The sequence below is a fragment of the Eulemur rufifrons genome, chromosome 14 (assembly GCF_041146395.1).
Source record: "Eulemur rufifrons isolate Redbay chromosome 14, OSU_ERuf_1, whole genome shotgun sequence".
NCBI classification, from domain to species: Eukaryota; Metazoa; Chordata; class Mammalia; order Primates; family Lemuridae; genus Eulemur; species Eulemur rufifrons.
Genome location: NC_090996.1, coordinates 7,122,780 through 7,140,275, shown reverse-complemented (window position 1 = coordinate 7,140,275; position 17,496 = coordinate 7,122,780). Strand labels below are relative to the sequence as shown.

Below are 17,496 nucleotides of genomic sequence, written 5' to 3'. Positions count from 1 at the left end.
TTGACTTTTGCTCCCAGTAAGCTGGGAGCCGGCGCCGCGCTGAGCAGAGGAGCAACAGGATCCGACTTGCTTCAGCAGAACCGCTGGCTGGGCTGAGGACAGACAGGCGGAAGCGAGGAGAGACACGGGCGGTTGTAATGATAATCCAGGCGCGGCCCGGTGGCAGCCGTGGGCGGTGAGTCATCGGCTCTAGGTGTATCTTGGAGCTACAGCCGGCAGAACTTGCTGACGCTGAGAAAGAGAGCGGTCAGGCCTGACCTCAGGGATTCGGGCTGAGCTGCAAGGATGGAAGAGCCAGTAGCTGAGACGGGAGGAGCCGGGTGGGGTCTCGCGCGGGAGGAGCCCGGGGCACAAGCCGGGGCTCGGGGGACAGGCCCAGGCTGGAGGTATAATTTTGGGACTCGTAAGATACAACTGGTATTTAAAGCCCTGAAAGAGATGAGATCACCCAGGAGCCAGTGGGCTCAGAGGGCGGACCCAAGGCCCAGCCCTGGTGCCCTTGAGCCGGTGAGGCCAGAGGGACACAGGCGTGGGTGCCACCCTGGAGCCCGAGGGAAACGCCACTTCTCCCTGTGTCTTGTTGCCTGGAAGATCCAGGCCTGGGGACCCGGCGGCGCATCTTGCAAGGACCTGGCGCTCAGGCTCAGAGCAGCGGTGGCCTCTCAGCAGGACTCGGGCTCCCTGAGGACAGAGGGGAAAACTGCCTTATCTGGGATCATAGATGCCACACAAGCCGGCCAGGAAAAGAGGGTCCCCTCTGTGCCGCGTGAAGTGGGCAGCCCTGCGTCTCCGTTGTCTGCTCCGTGACACTGAGCAGGTTTCCCGTGACCCGTGGGCTGCACTCGTGGGTGGGGGCAGGCGGGCGCCGGGGCCTGTGTCAGCTTCCTGTTGCTGCCGTAGCGAATTACCCAAACCCAGTGGCTTCAAACAGCACAGACTTGTGGCCTTACCGTTCTGGAGATCGGAAGTCTGAAATGAGACTTGTGAGGCTAGAGGTGTCCGGGAGGCTTCTGGGGCTCTAGGGGACAATCGTCCCTGTATCTTCCAGCTCCGGAGGCTGCCTCCGTCCTTGGCTGTGGCCCTTGTCTCTGTCTTCTTCGTCATGCTGTGTCCTCCTCCTGCTTCTGACCCTGCGACCCTCTGATAAAGCCCCTGTGGTTCCATGTACCCCCTGGGACCCGGGATGACCCTCCGCTCTGGGGACCCTTCACTTACAGCAGCGAAGTCCCTTCTGCCACAGAAGGAAACGTTCAGAGGCTGCCGGGACTAGGACGTGGACACGCTGGGCGCCACCACGCAGCCTGCACAGTGACCGTGTGGGAGAGGGCCCAGGGACCTGGGAGACGCCCAGGGAGGAGGAACAGATTTGGGGGGCCCGTGGAAGGCAACTGGAAAATGTGGGTTTGGGGTTGTGGGTACAGAGAGAGGCCAGAGGGACGGCACCGTGGGCTGGGCAGGAGGCAGAGCTGCCCTTTCCTCCCCGACGTGCGGAAACAGGTGACAGTGAGCCGTCACCGTGAAGACAGGCCAAGGCTTTGGGCACGCCTCCCGCTGTCCACAAAGTCAGGACAGAGAGAGGCTGTCCCGCAGGGTGGGTCCAAGTCTGGGCCGAGTCCCAGCTCCCCACGTACCCGCTGGGAGCCTGGGGCAGGTCACCTCTCCGTGCCACAGTGTGCTCGTCTCTGAAATAGGGACACTGACGGGGCCAGCCTGCAGGGATGAATCCATGCAAGGATCTGAGAGCTCAGTGTCTCTCACGTTGGTTTATTCAGCGCCCGTGACGTGTCGGGCGCTGTCGTAGGTGCTGGGGCTGTAGTTGTGAGCAGACAGAAGCTGACAAAGCCCTCAGCCCGCAAGGGGCATCGTTCTCACGTAGTTGGCTGCTGTTATCGTCACTGGACAACTGCGACCCGCAACATACGTCCTCCAAAGCACCCCCCACCCCCCCCCAGGACACGCAGCAGGTCATGCTCCCTCCCGCCCTGGCCTGAGCGCTCAGCCGCCCACAGCTGTCCTCCTATCCCAAGAGAGGCGTCGATGCCCTGCCCGTCCTGCTGGGTGTGCACCATTCTGCGCCCGGACAGTCTCGGCCACAGTTCAACCTAGGCCTTTGCCGGCCTCGGGCCAGTGCCACCTGGGCCCGCTCAGCTGTGTAGCTGGGCCCACGGGGCAGGAAGTGGCTACCCTCGGGAAGGGCCGTAGCTGTGTCTGGCCCCGGGATTGTCTGTCCAGAACTGACCCAGAGAACAAAATGAGTGTGTTGCTCTGCCCAGCCTGGCTGGTTGAGTTTTAGGGTCGCAGGAGAGTTTGTGAGAAGGCCGTTGAGGAGCTGGTCTCTTTCTCAGCAGTACCTGGGTGCCAGAGAGACCTGGGTGCAGGTCTTAGCACCACCCATTGCAGACTGTGTGGCTGTGGTAGTCTTGGGCAGGCACCTTGACGTCTCTGAGCCTCAGTTTCCTCATCTGTAAAATGGGATCACACGGGGGATTTGCATGCCAGCATCTGGCAGCCCAGGGGGCAGTGAAAGGGCCTCAGCTAGAGAGTCCCCTGCCAGCTGGGGAAACTGGGCGGCCTTTGTCCCAGCCCTTTGTGGGTGCTGGGGGTCAGGGGGGAGCTCGGAGCAGGTGTGGCCCATCCACCACCCACCCCAGGGAGGGGAGGTGGGCTGATGGCACAGAGCCTGGTCTGAGGGAACCGGGGTGGGGGAGGGCTTGCTTTCTTCCCTCCTCCTCCCCAGCAGACCCCACGCACGGAGCCGATCGACCGTTATCCCTGGTTGTGACCCACTGCCACCATAGATCCCAGCATGTAACAAGGGATTGATTGATATAACTTCTTATTTTGAAGTAATTTTCAATTTACAAAAAGTCACCCAGATAATACGGAGATTTCCCGAATGCCCCTTGACCCACGTGAGAAGTTACCGTCTCACACAACCACGGCGCACTTGTCAAAACCGAGAAACGAATGTGAGTCCACAACGATGACCAACGACAGCCTTTCTGTGGGTTGCATCCACTGTCCAGTAATGTCCCTTTTGTGTTCCAGGATCCAACCCAGGAGACCATGTCGCATTCAGTATTCATTTATTTTTATTCCTCCATTTGCGTTTCCCCACGTTCTTTGTTCCCTCGCTAGTAAATTCTGCCTCGCTCGAATACCCAGGAATCCACCACCACCTACAAGTTAGAACAGTTCCAGTAAAACACCCACGCTGTCCTCCCTGCCCAGAACAAACATCCTGAATTTTATGCTTGAAATTATGAATTTTATGTCTTATCTTTTCCTCCAACTTTTTATTTTGAAAAACTTCAAAACTGTAGAAAAAGATGAAAGAATAGTACGATAACTGCCTGTGTAAAGCCTTTCTTTGGATTCACTGATTCTATTTTTTTGAGACAGTCTTGCTCTGTTGCCCAAGCTAGAGTGCCGTGGTGTCAGCCTAGCTCACAGCAACCTCAAACTCCTGGGCTTAAGCAATCCTTCTGCCTCAGCCTCCCGAGTAGCTGGGACTACAGGCATGCGCCACCATGCCCGGCTAATTTTTTTCTATATATATAATTTTAGCTGTCCAGATCATTTCTTTCTATTTTTAGTAGAGACGAGATCTTGCTCTTGCTCAGGCTGGTCTCGAACTCCTGAGCTCAAGCAATCCTCCTGCCTCGGCCTCCCAGAGTGCCAGGATTACAGGCGTGAGCCAGCGCTCCCCGCCCTGATTCTTAACATTTTGCCATTTTCCCCTCCTTCCTTCCCCCTCTCCCTCGCTCTCTCACTGACACACACACCCCGTTTCTTCCCGTCTCTCCATTTGAAGTAAGTTGCAAACATCTTGACTCTACATGCCTAAATATTTCAACGCGCATCTCCTGAGAACAATGGCGTTCTCTTACACATCCACCGCGCTATTATCACACTTAGGAAACGTAATAATTCCCTGTCGTCTAATATGTAATCTATTTTCAAATTCCCAGAAATGTCTTCTGTGGCAGTTCTCCTCCATGATATAATCACCGTTCACAAGTTAATTTTTACAAAGATTTTATTGCATGTAATGTTTGCCTGAGCAAAAATTATTTCATTCTGCTTATATTTCTGCTTTTACAGTGATGGTATCTTATTCTGTCCAGTCTGGGACTTGCTTTTCCCCTCGCTTACATTTCTGGAACGTAATGTCGGAATGTGTAGCTGTAGCTGGTTTGTTCTTGCGGCCCTGTAATCTTCTGTGGGTGTGACTGTCCCACGATAGACGTACCATTCTCCTGTCTCCCTGGAGGGTGAACGTCAGCTTTCTTGCCTGTCTCCCAACTAGACCCTGAACCCCATGTTCCTCTTTGAATTTAGCAGAGGCCCCACACCTCGAAGGTACTCAGTAGGTATTGGACAAATGAACAGGAGTTCAAGTCTTGGGTTTCCCACTCTCTGGCTGTGTGTTGTTAGACAAATCACCAAACCACTCTGTGCCTTATTTTCTTCGTCCGTCAAATGGGGCTAGGGATCCCATGCCAACGGGTTGCTACAAGCCCGAACGTGTGCTGCATGTGGGTCGGAACACATGCTGTGTGTATAGGCGTGAGAGCCGTAATCTGCCTTCCCCAGGGGACAGAGAGCAGTGTCCCCTGGCAGCAGGGAGTCTCTGTGCTCCCACCCAGACCCAACACCACTGCCCCTGCCATGCTCATGACATCAGAGCTGGCAGCCCCCCTGGTGTCCAGAGGACAGTGAGTCCCAGCAGGTGAGAGTGACCTGCCACTCAGCAGACACCAACAGGTGTCAGGTGCCATGTCTAGCACTTTGCAGTCACCATCCCAAATTCTTACAAAACAGTCCTTGCAACCTGGGCACATACTTATCCCCACTTCATGGAGAGGAAACTGAGGCGTGGAAAATCGGAATCGCCAGCCGGGTCTCATTCCTTGCTGCCTCCCAGGACGGGGGAAGGGTGGACCTGAGCCCCCCAGGCGGAAGCTGCAGAGCAGGACTGGGGCCCACACTGCCCCCGACTGGCACCTGTGCCCACAGCTGCCCCGGGGCGGTGGCTTGGTGGCAGACACCACCACGTGGATGGGACAGAGGGCAGCAGGGAAGCTGGCTCACCTCCGCCCCCCTCTGCCCTGGCCTTCCCTGCCAGGGAGCCCCGGCCGGCCGGGCCAGCTGAGGCCTCACGCTGTCCCTCCCTCCAGGACTTCCAGGAACCCGACTGTCCTGAGTCCTGCTGGGGCAGAGGTGGGGGCACCGGGGACTGACGAGCTCAGCGGTGTCTCCCTCCCTCCTTCCCCGAGGCGGGACATCCCCAGGGAGGGCGCGTGCTGTACGGGTGCGGGTGCGTGTGCGTGTGCGTGTGGCAGGCCCAGGAGCAGCCACTGGTTCCCTCCGGGGCTCGGCACCCCCTCCCCCGCCCCGGGCCGTAAGTGCACTGACAGCAGCGGGGAGACTGTGTCCCCCCGCCAGCAGCCTCCCCCCGCGCTGTAATTTTGGATCTGGTGATCTATGGCTCTGGCGTGTCTGGGTGCCGAGAGGCTCGAAGGCGTCCTGGGGACCCAGAGAGTAGTTCAGCAAGCTCAGTCCCAGTTCCAGAGGGTTCCCTTGTAAAGTGGGTCAAACCCAAGCAGCCCTCGTGTCCTCTGTGTCCAGGGCTGGGGTGGCCGGAAAACCACAGGCAGGGGGCCCAGGCCTGGCAGAGGGCCCCTCCTCTCGGCAGCGGGACCTGCCGTCTCTGAGCCTCACCTGCCTCACCCATAGCACAGAGCTGGCGGAATTCCTGGAGAACCTTCTTATCCTGGGAAGGTCTGGTGCCAGGAAGGGGAGGTCGTGTGCAGGGTGCGGGGCTTAAGGGGGGGACATGGCTTGTCCCCACCTGCCTTCTCCTGACAGTGGCCCCTGCTCCCTGCACGAGGCAGCCTGTTCCACTGAGGCAGGGATCCCCCCGGATAGCCACACTGTCCACTGGAGGGCCAGGCACCCCCGGTGTCCCATATGCCTGGATGCCCCAGCCCAGGCCTGGCAGAGGGCTGGGGCTCTGTCCGTGGAACGGGACGGGAGGGGGGTATTGTAACCGCCCTGGCACGTCCCGGTCTCGCCCCTCTCAGCCCTCGCCTTGCCGCTGGCTGCGTCCCTCTGGCTGAAGTCATCGTTCTGAGCTGGAGACCTCAAACCAGGTGGGGACAGGCCACGGCTGGCCAGGGCGCTTGTACTTTGTCCTGGGAGGGAGCTGTGGAGCCAGCCCGCATTTAAACCAGTGGGTTTAAGTTGTGTACTTAGCATGACTGTGATTCAGCCAGCCGGGCTGTGTCTTTCCCCGGGCAGAATTCAGTTAATCCTGGGCGGACAGACAGCAGACTGGGGAGGGCGGGATGAGAGCTGCCTGCGCAGCAGGGCCTGCGTCAGAGAGGGAGGAGACCGCAAACCCAGAAGGTGCCGGAAGAGGCAGGAGAAACGCCGAGGGTTGGGGGGTGCCTGTCCATGCAGGGTGTCGTGGCCCAGGGGCAGTGGTAGCAGGTCAGGTCACTGCGGTGGGGACAGGCCCAGCAGGGCTTTCTGGACAGTACCAAGGCCAGACCCTGAGGGTGAGCCCCTCCCACCCCGGCATGCTTATTAGAAAGGGTACTTGATGCGTTTCCAAACACGTTCTCTCCACGATGGGTAAAACAAACCCTCTTCTATAGTACTTTTTTGTGTGTGATGTTAGATTCTCCCAACAGGCCAAGATTTCCATTTGAGGGATGTAGAAACAGGCTCAGAGAGATTGAGCGGCTTTCCAAACGCCACACAGCATTAGAGTTAGAGTCAAGATTGCCTTGCTGTCTACTGGGAGCTCCCCCGTCTCTGGCCCTGGGGACCGGCTCCCTGCACACTGTATATAAGCACCCGAGCAGGTACGCTGAGGACACCGCCTGACATTGAGTCCTGCCATTTCCAAACGGAGACATTCGGAAATGTTTGTAACCGTGGTGTCCCTTACAGCCAGCCCGGGCTCAGGGGGGCTCGGGGAGGTCCCCCCAGAATAGGTTTGCTGACTCGGCGTTAGAATATCAATAACCAACCCTTCCGTCGGGCCAGGCGCTGGCGTCCTTGCGCTCACTCCCTCCTCACGGCAGCTCTCTGAGGACTTCACTGTTGTCATCTCTGAGTCACAGACGAGGACATCGAGTGGTCAAGGGGTTGCCCAAGGTTGCAAGCTGATAGCAGAGCCAGGGTTTGAACCTGGGTAGTCAGCGTCTTGGGGAGACCACGGGGCTGTGGCCACGGCCCTGCAGGGCCCTGTGCTTGTGCGCACACCCCGGTGTTCTCGGCAGCTCTCTGGGCCGGTTCCTGATGCCTGTGTTGCCCGTGAGCAGCCTGGACTTGCCAGGGCCGCCCTGTTCCAGCCGAGGCCGCCGCCGCCCACAGCAGTCCTTGGGGACATCCCTGGAGACGGGCGGTGATCCGGATGGTGGCTGTGTGGCAGTGCAGACAGGAGCCTGGCTCTGTCGGGGAGGGGGTCTCGTGACCCACCAGCTGCCCACCGAGGGTCCCACTCAGCCGGGCCATCCGGGTCAAGGAGGATCTCAGCCTTCCTCCTCGGGGCTGACCGGCGTGGGTGGGCAAGCTTCCTCCGTCACAGACGGTGGCCACGGTTCATGTCGTGGGAGAGGGCGCTGGCCCGCGGACCTTGGAGCCTGGCACCAGTGTCTGTTCAGGTTGGCACGTTGCCCCTTCCCTGCAGGCACGGGCAGAGCGGGGCTGGGGCACAGGCACAAACCCAGCGGCAGGTCGCAGAGAACGGCAGGTGGGGGCTCCTCACCTGGGGCTCAGGTTCCCTCCCAGACCGCGGGTCACCCCTCTGCCCACCCGGCCCAGGGAGCTGCCCTGGTTTCTCCAGAGCTCTTCCCGCTCCAGCCCCCGCCGGAGCCTCCCCTGCCCTGTTTCCTTCAGAAACTCCGCCTTCGAGAAAATGTGATGTCTTCCCTCTAAATGAAATAAAAACAGAGGTGGCAGAAGCGAGAGCAGAGACGGGGAACCTGGGCGTCCTTGCTGAGGCCTGAGGCTGAGCTGGAAGGATCCGTGGGCGAGGTGTGTGCGGCCCGGCACGGTGTCGCACCTGGTACATGCCGAGTTTGCTCTCGGGGTTACCGCCACAGGCACACCCTGCCCGGGCCACACCCCAGAGGTGTTCAGGACGCCTCTCTGCTGCCAGCCCCCCGGGCAGCCCAGGCCCCGCTGCCCTGACAGTCCCAGCTCCCACCACTCCCGGCCCCTGCCTGGGCCTGTGCGCCCGGGACAGAGCTGCCCTGGTGTCCTGTCGGCTGCCCCATGCGCCACTCCTCCCTGACAGCTGCGGCCTGGGATGGGGGCGCTCCCTCCCCTGGACCAGGCGAGACCTGGAGGGAGGGGCGGGTTTCCTCGCCAGCGAGGTGTGTCGAGCACCTGCAGGATGCTGGCAGGTGCATGTGTGTCTTGCTCACCTGTCGCTTGCTCGGGGGTCGGGGGGATGAGCCCCCACGTGTGGAAGAGGCTACATCGTGGAGCTTGGGGCCCCATGTGGCTGTCACCTCCTTTGGGAGGCCGTCCCTGGCCCCGGCTGGGGCGGGTCCCTGCTACATGGTCCCAGGGTGCACGACAGTTACGGGCTGTCCTCTGTGCTCTTCGAGGGGCAGCACGGCGTCCAGAAGGGCTCGAGAAACACTTATCCAGGGAAGGACACAAGCCCAGGTTTCTGACTTTTGTGCCTCTCCATGGCGCCACCTCTCCAGGGCAGAGGACAGCGTGGGGCTCAGGTCTGTCCTGCCCTGGTCTCTGCCGGTCCACACCGCCCTCCCGCAGCGGGAGCCGGCGAGGGGGGTGGCAAGTGGGTGTGCTCTGCAGACACAGCGTGAACCGAGACAGCCACACCTGTCTGTGCCACTTCCAGCAGCCACGGCGACCTCAGCTTACCGGGCTGGGTCCCTGGGGGCTGCCCCCTTCCTTGCAGGCCAGCGAGCTTGGTCAGACACTGGCCGCGAGTCCTGCCCTGCCCCCGGCTCAGGAGAAGGAGACAGAAGCTCAGGATGGTGGGTGAGAGAGCAAGAAATGCAGAGGAAAACACCCTAAACATCAACCCCACCCTTGCCACAGATGGGGAAACTGAGACCTCAGGAAACCCAGGACACGCAGTAGAGTGGAGAGACCGGGGTTTTGGGGTCAGAGTATTCCTGGTGCTCAGCAGCTGTGTGACGTTGGGCACATTTCTTGACCTCTCTGAGCCTCCTCTCTGAGCCACTGTGGTGAGGGGCGGTCATGGTCGTGTCTGGGAAGCTGCCAGCGCAGCGTCTGTCTACACACCGGTGTGCGGTCCAAGCCGTGCGTGTGCTGCCGTGCCGCTCAGAGTCCTGCCACCAGAGGAATCCTCGGTGGCAAGGGGACAGATGGAAAATGCCCGCTGCCTCCCCGCAGGCTCCAGGAGCTGGCCCTGGGGCCCAGGACCCACAGTTTTGTGTGCGGGACCTGGAGTAGGGTCGGGTCTATTCTTGCCACGTCTGGGGTCCTGAAGACCACCTGGAAGGGCCGTGTTGGGACGTGGGGGAAGAAGGAGGGTCCTGGGGGTGCTGAGCTTAGGCTCTTGGTGCGGCTGAGTAGGGAGGGGCATCCCTCCCCAAGACAGGGACACTGGAGGGGGATGTTGTGTGGGACGTGGCGTGTCTAGGGCGCCCGGGGGTGGTCGGCCTTGGAGGGAGACACAGCAACTCCAGATTCCAGGGGCAGGAGTGCGGGTGGAACGGGCCGGGGCGGGGCCCTGCAGGGATCGGGGGGGGGCCCTGGGTGGCAGGTGAAGGGGCGCTGGGAGCAGGTGCCGGCCTCAGGTCGGTGTGGGGAGCGGCAAGCCGCCTGCCCCATGGGCCACCGCACTGGAAGCTGGGGTTCCTCCCGGGCGGGGTGCGTGAGGCCTGGCGGCCGTGGGGTCTGGGCAGCATGGAGCCCCAGCCCGGGAGGGGCGGCTCTGAGCCGGCCTCCTCGACGGAAGTGAGTCCTGCCAAAGGTTTTCAAGATCAAAACAGGAGTTGTTTTGTTGCAAAGACCCATTCTCTCTGCTGTGCCCACAACGCCCTGCCTGTGACCAGCTCCTCCCACCCGCCCCCAGGGGCCCAGCAGTGTGGCCAGGCGCTCCCCAGAGAGGGGGCTTCCCATACCCCCGCCCCCTCCCACCCTGGCCCAGGCCCGAGGGCTCCTTCGAGGCTCTGCCTGGACCCTTCTCTAGCCCGGCCCTGCCTCCGGGGCTGCGTGGCCTCGGCCGGCCGCTCCTCTGGGCTATGAGAGGGGAAGGCCGAGCTCACCCAGGCACCAGCAGCTGCTGGCGCGACAGCTGCCTGGGCACCTAGCAGGGGGAACACAGGCCCCACCCCGCTCCCTGGCGCAGTCCCCTTCCCCAGTGCAGGCCTTTGCCTGCGAGCAGCCAGGGTGGCTCCTAATGAGCCAGCCCCTATTCACAGACCTCGCTGGGCCTGTCACTGTCACCTCCCCTGTGCCACCTGGAAGTTTAGCCACAGCCAGCACACGAGACCTTTCACCCCTCAGTCCTGTGCACAGCCGTCCGCCCGGGTGTCTTCCCACCTCCACCCCAGGTCACTAACTGCTACCGCTAAGCGTCCTGCTCTCCTGGGGGGCCTCCCACACTTGCTCAGACAGGTGGACACCCTGATCCCTGCCCCTCGTCCTCCAAGTGTGTCCCACTGCACTCGGAGGGGTGCGAGCTGTGACCAGGGGACACCCCCTCTGGGCCTGTGAGCCCCCCGGGGAAGAGCCCTGCCTCCTGCCGACGCGGGGACAGTGTGGGCTGGATGGATGGACGGACGGACGGACGGACAGCAGGCCAGAGCGCGGCTGCAGGGCGGCGGGCGGTCCCTCCACGCCCCCTGGGAGAAGGAGCAGGTTCGGTGGCTGGGCCAGTGCCGACTCCCGTGCCCCTGTCCTCCTGTTGCAGATGAAGACGACGCCAACAGACTGGGGGAGAAGGTGATCCTCCGGGAGCAGGTGAAGGAGCTCTTCAATGAGAAATACGGTCAGTGCCGCGGGCCGCCCTCCTGAGTGGCCCCTCCCTCTGCAGCCAGCCTGGCCTCCGGTTGTCCCCAGCTGGCCTGCCTGCGCCCCGGGGACACGCAGCCCTGGCCCTGGCGTGCGTGGTGTGTGTGTGTGTTGACTGATACGCTCTCCGGGTGTGACAGCTGCTGAGCTGGGGCGCGCCAGATCCCAGCGCCTTCCCTAGCGGGCTCTGCCACTGACAGGGGACATCTGCCCTCACTCCGTTCCCCTGTGCCCTCTAGGTGAGGCCCTGGGCCTGAACCGGCCTGTGCTGGTCCCGTACAAGCTGATCCGGGACAGCCCAGACGCTGTTGAGGTCACGGGCCTGCCCGACGACATCCCTTTCCGGAATCCCAACACGTACGACATCCACCGGCTGGAGAAGATCCTGAAGGCCCGGGAGCACGTCCGCATGGTCATCATCAACCAGCTCCAGTGAGTGGCCGGCACCCGGGGCGGGGACGTGGGGCGGGGCCAGGGGAAGGGCCCTGCCCGGAGCTGGGAGGGGACACGGCAAGGCCGGCCCAGCCAGGGGTCCGGGAGGGAGGGGTGGGGAAGGGAGGCAGCTCTGGCTTCCCCCGCACAGGTCCAGGGTGAGGAAACTGACACCTACAGCAAGGAGGGGGGTGAGAGTCGGGGTCACGGTGGGTCAGCTGGGATCCAGCCCCGGGTGTCCTCATTCCAACCCATTTCTGCTGAAACACACGGCCTCGACAATCACGAACATTTACTTATTTTTAGAGTTTTAATTAAGTTTGACTTTTTCTGACTATACCATTAATTTTAATATATTTAGAAAATAATCCAATACTCCCAACACCCAGAGATAACCACTGTGCATGTTTTACCAGACATCTTCACAGTCTTTTTTAAGAAATACAATAGGCCAGTCGCAGTGGCTCCTGCCTGCAATTCCAGCACTTTGGAAGGCTGAGGCCAGGACTAACCTGGGCAGCACAGTGAGACCCTATCTCTACAAAAAGTTAGCAGGAAATGGTGGCGTGCCTGTAGCCCCAGCCACTTGAGAGGCTGAGATAGGAGGATGGCCTGAGCCCAGGAGTTCCAGGTTACAGTGAACTATGAATGTGCCACTGCACTCCAGCCTGGGCAACAGAGTAAGACCCTTTCTCAAAAAAAAAGAAGTTTATTTGATTATTTTCAGATTTAAAAACAATACACACAGCAAACTTGGGAAATACAAAAAAGTAGATGACCCATAATTCTCCTCAGAGTCGATGCTGTGGTGCATTTTTTTCCCTACATATATTTTCTTTCCAATTTTATATTACATATTTCAGTTTTATATTACATGCTTTAAAATTAAAATAATATTTGCACGTGTCCACAAAAAGCAAGTTATCCAGAATCAAATAAAAAAATAGAGGTTTCCCTCCCTCCCGAGGATAGCTCACCCCCTGAAGAAAGTCCTGGAAAATGCAGGAAACTATACAGAGAAAATGCACCCCCTGCCCCCATAACCATACCTCCCAGAGACAACCACCAAAGACATTCTGGAGTTTTCCTTCCACTTTTCTTTGTATGCCATTAGATATCCTTTTGGGAGGCAGTGAAACTGACATCACATGGTATTTATCTGTAGGCAGTAAATAAAAATTGCTGTTTCCTGTCTGGCCATCACGACCTTGACATTGACCTTGTGGGCACTTGAGTGCCACCCATGGCTGTGTTGATTCCCTTTAATGACTGGCCAATCGTCAGTAATCTAGATGGATCATAACATCCTCTGCTGATGGAAATTTAAGTTACTTCTCTGTTTTTTTTTGTTGTTGTTCATATAAATAATGCTGCAAGTAAAATAATCAATAAAATTAAAATTAAAAACTATTTTTAGGCCAGCCGCAGTGGCTCACGCCTGTAATCCTAGCACTCTGGGAGGCCGAGGCGGGAGGATTGTTTGAGCTCAGGAGTTTGAAACCAGCCTGAGCAAGAGCGAGACCCTGTCTCTACTAAAAAATAGAAAGAAATTAACCGGACAACTAAAAATATATAGAAAAAGCCGGGCATGGTGGCGCATGCCTGTAGTCCCAGCTACTCGGGAGGCTGAGGCAGAAAGATCACTTGAGCCCAGGAGTTTGAGGTTGCTGTGAGGAGGCTGATGCCACGGCACTCTAGCCTGGGCAACAGAGTGAGACTCTGTCTCAAAAAAAAAAAAAAAAAATATATATATATATATATATATAAAAAAATAAATATATATGTATACACACATGTATATATATATTTTTAAATAACACTGTGCCGAATATCCACTTGCATAAATCTAGGCACATGTTTCTGATCTCAGGTGATTTGCCTGGCCGGGCCCATCATACACCTGCCCTGGGGGGCAGGTGGGGATGTTCCGGTTTTCATTTGGGTCCTACCTGGCTCCAGCAACAGCGGCAGCATCTTACCTGCTGGTCTCTCATGGGGGGTGTTGCCCATATTCAGGAAGCAGGTGAGAAGGAGGGAAAACCTCCTTTTCTAACTGCGACCTCATTGCTTTCTTTTTCAGACCTTTTGCAGAAATCTGCAATGATGCCAAGGTGCCAGGTGAGTCAGAGGCTGAAGAGGCCACCCTTCTGCCTCGTGGGGACCAGGGTCTGTTGCCTTCAAGAAGGCAGAGACAGGTGCGTCCAGGTGGGCACACAGTAGATGGCCGACTGCCTCATAAAAAGCATACTCCGTCCCCACCCCGCACGCTTCCCCAGGGCCGAGAGCCCCTGGCAGACCCCAAGAAGCCTGCAAGACACGGTGTGTCCAGTCAGCTAGCGAGGACAAGGGGCAGGCTGGGTCCCGGAGGCTGCCTGGGTAGGGGAGGGGTGGCACGTGACGGACGGGGGTGAGGCGGGCAGGTGCTGCCCAGGGCTGGCTGGGCCCCCTGCTCTGCCTGCGTTTGCAGGGCACGCAGACCCTCTCGGCAGCACCTGGGAGGCCGGCTGGCACGACGGTTCTGAAGGAGCAGGCGTGTGACGGGACTTGGGAGAACGTAGCCCTGGGCGATGATGATGAGCACCTGGTTAGGCAACACTGCTCTAGTCCTGGCCTCCTTGTACAGCTGGGACACTGAGACCCAGAGAGGGGAAGGGACTTGCCAGGGCCACATAGTGAGTCAGAGGGTGCCTAGAGCCTGCTGTCGGGACCCTCTCTCTGAACCACAGGCCACTGTGAACCACGGGCCCCAGTGTGGCTGCTCCATGGGGACCGGGATGGGACTCAGAGAGGCCACTCCCCACCCTGACTCCTAAGACCTGAGCCCTGACTCCAGCTGGGTCCGGGTCCACCTGGAGCTCCACAGCCTGGGGTGGCACAGCCCAGCGGAGGCCACCGCCTCCTACCACAGGCCGATCGCAAGGGTCGGGCATGGCACTAGAAGGCCGCGGAGTGCGGAGGTGACTGGGTTTGACAGCTGCTCTCGGGTCAAAGGCAGAGACACAGAAGGCCCGTGGAGGGCTCAGGGAGGAGAGTTTGGGACAAATGCTCCCAGGGTGGATGCTGTCACCTACATCCACCACTCCCCCCACAACTCCCCCCACCGTGGCCATCTGTCTTTAGGGTCTCATGGTGACCCCAAGGTGGCCACAGCCCATGGACCAGCCTGGGACAGAGGGTGGCAGCCAGCACCTCTGACTTCCTTTTCATGTGACATCTCCCACAAAAATCCCTCTCTGGGCACAGCCTGGGCTCCCCCTGCACCCACGCTCTTCTACTCATGCCGCCTCGCGGCCCCCGGGCCCTGGGCTTTCTGCTCCAGCCGAACCGACGATGGCCCTGTGGGCCCAGCCTGCCCTTACTGTGTCGCTAGGACCTTCTGGATGGCTGAGTCAGGTGTCCACACGGTAACCGGTCCCCTCCATCGAGCCCCAAAGGGTGCTTCCGTAGCACACGGTCGCAGGTCTTTGTTAAAAGTCTTACACTTTCACATCAATTTCATTCGGCAGCAGCGAAACACCCGCCAAGCCCCGTCCGAGCTGGGCTTGGTACCCGGCTCTTTCATGCATATCTCCTTTGTGTCTCATGTCACGTTGTTTTCTCCATTTGGCTCAGAGTGGTTGACAAATTTTCCCAGGGTCGCACAGCTAGTTAAGTGGCCACAGTGGAATTTGAACTTAGGACTTCTGATTCTAAACCGGAGTTTCCTACCACTGGGGCACTGCTTGTCCACTTGTCGGACCTGTGACCTGTCAGCTCACACCAGCGGTAACCACAGCAACCATATGAATACCAGTTCTAGTTAGTGAGCACTTGCTGGGGGCCAGGCGCTGTGCTAAGGGCCCTGCACATGGTCCCCTGGGATCCTCCCAGCACTCCGGCAAGGTCTCACTCATGTTTCACGGCCCAGGGCCACTTGGGGACTTAGAGTCCACTTGGCTCTGGAGGCCGAGTTTTCTCCCCACACTGTCTAAGGCTGCGAGGGCATGCTGGGCCCAGGAAGGGCCCTGGGGGGCCTGGGGAGGCCGGGAACCCAGGCTGGGTGGTCTGGGGACGCTATAAGAGGACCTGGGGATGAGGACACGGTGTCGGCAAAGGCGGGCAGGTGAGCGGTGAGTGGGAGCAGGGTGCCGGGGCAGGTGGACCCTCAGGCCTCGTTACGGAAGGAGGCTGGACAGGTGCGCCCTGGCCACCCAGGGGTCGGGAACCTCGAATGCTGAGAAGGGGACTTGAACCCTGAAGACAGAGGCCTTCCCCAGGGAGGTCGGGAGGCCGAGACAGAACGGCCCTGGCATCCAGTGTCACCAGCCTTTTCTCCCACCAGCCAAAGACAGCAGCATTCCCAAGCGCAAGAGGAAGCGGGTGTCCGAAGGCAACTCCGTCTCCTCTTCCTCCTCGTCTTCCTCTTCCTCCTCCTCTAACCCAGAGTCTGTGGCATCCACCAACCAGATTTCGCTCGTGGTAAAGTTGCACAGATCTGGACTCGACCACTCTTCTCTTTGGCCCTCGCCCCTCACTCGGGCAAGGCCATCTGCTCCAGGATGTGGGTTCGGGGTACGGGGAGGCACCGGGCTCTGAGTAGGGCGTTCCACCTTTGGGGGTGCGGACGCGCCTGCCTGTCCTACCCGTGAGACCGTCTGTCCCTCTCACTGGGTGTGCACGGGCACCCGGGCAGGAACTCACATCCCCACTGGGCAGCCGGGCCAGCCAAGGCCCGGGAGGGAGATGGGACCTGCCCACGCCCCTCAGCAGGGCTCCCTGCCTCGCCACCACCCTGCGGGGTGTGGGTGTCACCCACAGTGTGTAGAGGAGGACACCGGGAGTCAGAGGGGAGGTGGACCCACCTGTGGCCCCAGCGGCTCCGTGCTGCGTGGAGAACTCCCCTCCAGAGCTCTGTCCTGCCATGGTGCTGGGGTGGTTCTCTCCCACCAGGGAGGAAAACCTCATTAAGGGCACGCTCTGGGAAGTTCTGATTTCCAACTATTAGCTTTGAAATCCTGAGTGCAAATGGGGAGAATATTTGAACACAGTTGAAAATGATTTTTGGATTTCTTTATCCTCTGACTGTATCTCCCTTCAACCCATCCTGGAGAACCCAAGGGTGTGGGCTTTGCCTTGGTCCCCACCGAGGTGTCCACGTGCCTGCAGAGGGTCGGTCCCTAGCTCCTCCAGCCCCCAGAGAGACGGCAGCTCCTTGGGAGCGAGGCTGCGCTCACAGGGTGAACACCTGTGCTGAGCCAGGCCTCACCCTCGGGCCCCCAGGCCTGTTCCCTGTGACCAGACCCTGGGACACAGGTGGGGACAGTGAGAAGGCTCCAGCCTAAGCTCCGTGGCCACTGCTGAACCCTGGACAGGTCACGTCCCCTCTCTGGGCCTCGGCGGCCTCAAAATAAATAGCATCTGAGGAAGCCCTTCAGAAAGCAGAGTTAAGTGTTCTGGTGTTCTTTCCGCGTCACCTGGAGTCCTAACCCGGTACGTTTGTCCCTCTCTCTAGCAATGGCCAATGTACATGGTGGACTATGCCGGCCTGAACGTGCAGCTCCCGGGACCTCTTAATTACTAGACCTCAGTACTGAATCAGGACCTCACTCAGAAAGACTACAGGAAATGTAATTTATGTACAAAGTGTATATTCGGATATGTATCGATGCCTTTTAGTTTTTCCAATGATTTTTACACTATATTCCTGCCACCAAGGCCTTTTTAAATAAGTAAAAAAAAAAAAAAAAAAAAAAAGTGTTGCCTTTGCTCTTAACTGTTGCACGTTCTCTCTTGGGATTGCGGCCACAGCTGTCCCTGGGGCTGAAGTCGGGACACTCAGCTCAGGTGGCCTGCCAAGCCAGCCCTCCTCCCTTGCCCCCCTTCCTCGCCACAGCAGCGGTGGTGTCCCTGACAGACCTCACTCCTTTTTTGCTGCTGGGGACATGTGACCTCAAGACGAGAAGCTATGGAAGGCAAAAGTGCCACAGACAGACACGCCTCCTGCTGCCAGACAGCGGCTAGACCACAGTCTGTCACGTGCCAGCTACATAC

General features: G+C 59.2%; 1 protein-coding gene across 4 annotated transcripts in view; it reads left to right on the top strand.

Annotated features, from left to right (window-relative positions):
• Positions 1 to 17,183, top strand: part of GTF2IRD1 (GTF2I repeat domain containing 1) — a 106,309-nt gene extending 89,126 nt beyond the window's left edge. For 2 of the 4 annotated variants that reach the window (XM_069485657.1, XM_069485655.1), the window contains exons 23-27: positions 10,934 to 11,011; positions 11,274 to 11,466; positions 13,547 to 13,584; positions 15,788 to 15,924; positions 16,958 to 17,183. In XM_069485657.1, coding sequence (XP_069341758.1) covers positions 10,934 to 11,011; positions 11,274 to 11,466; positions 13,547 to 13,584; positions 15,788 to 15,924; positions 16,958 to 17,026 — 515 coding nt within the window. In that variant the 3' untranslated portion in view covers positions 17,027 to 17,183. Of the gene's footprint in view, positions 1 to 10,933; positions 11,012 to 11,273; positions 11,467 to 13,546; positions 13,585 to 15,787; positions 16,042 to 16,957 lie in introns of those variants that run through there. The other 2 variants (XM_069485656.1, XM_069485658.1) reach the window with 2 other exon arrangements.
• The last annotated feature ends 313 nt before the right edge of the window (positions 17,184 to 17,496 follow it).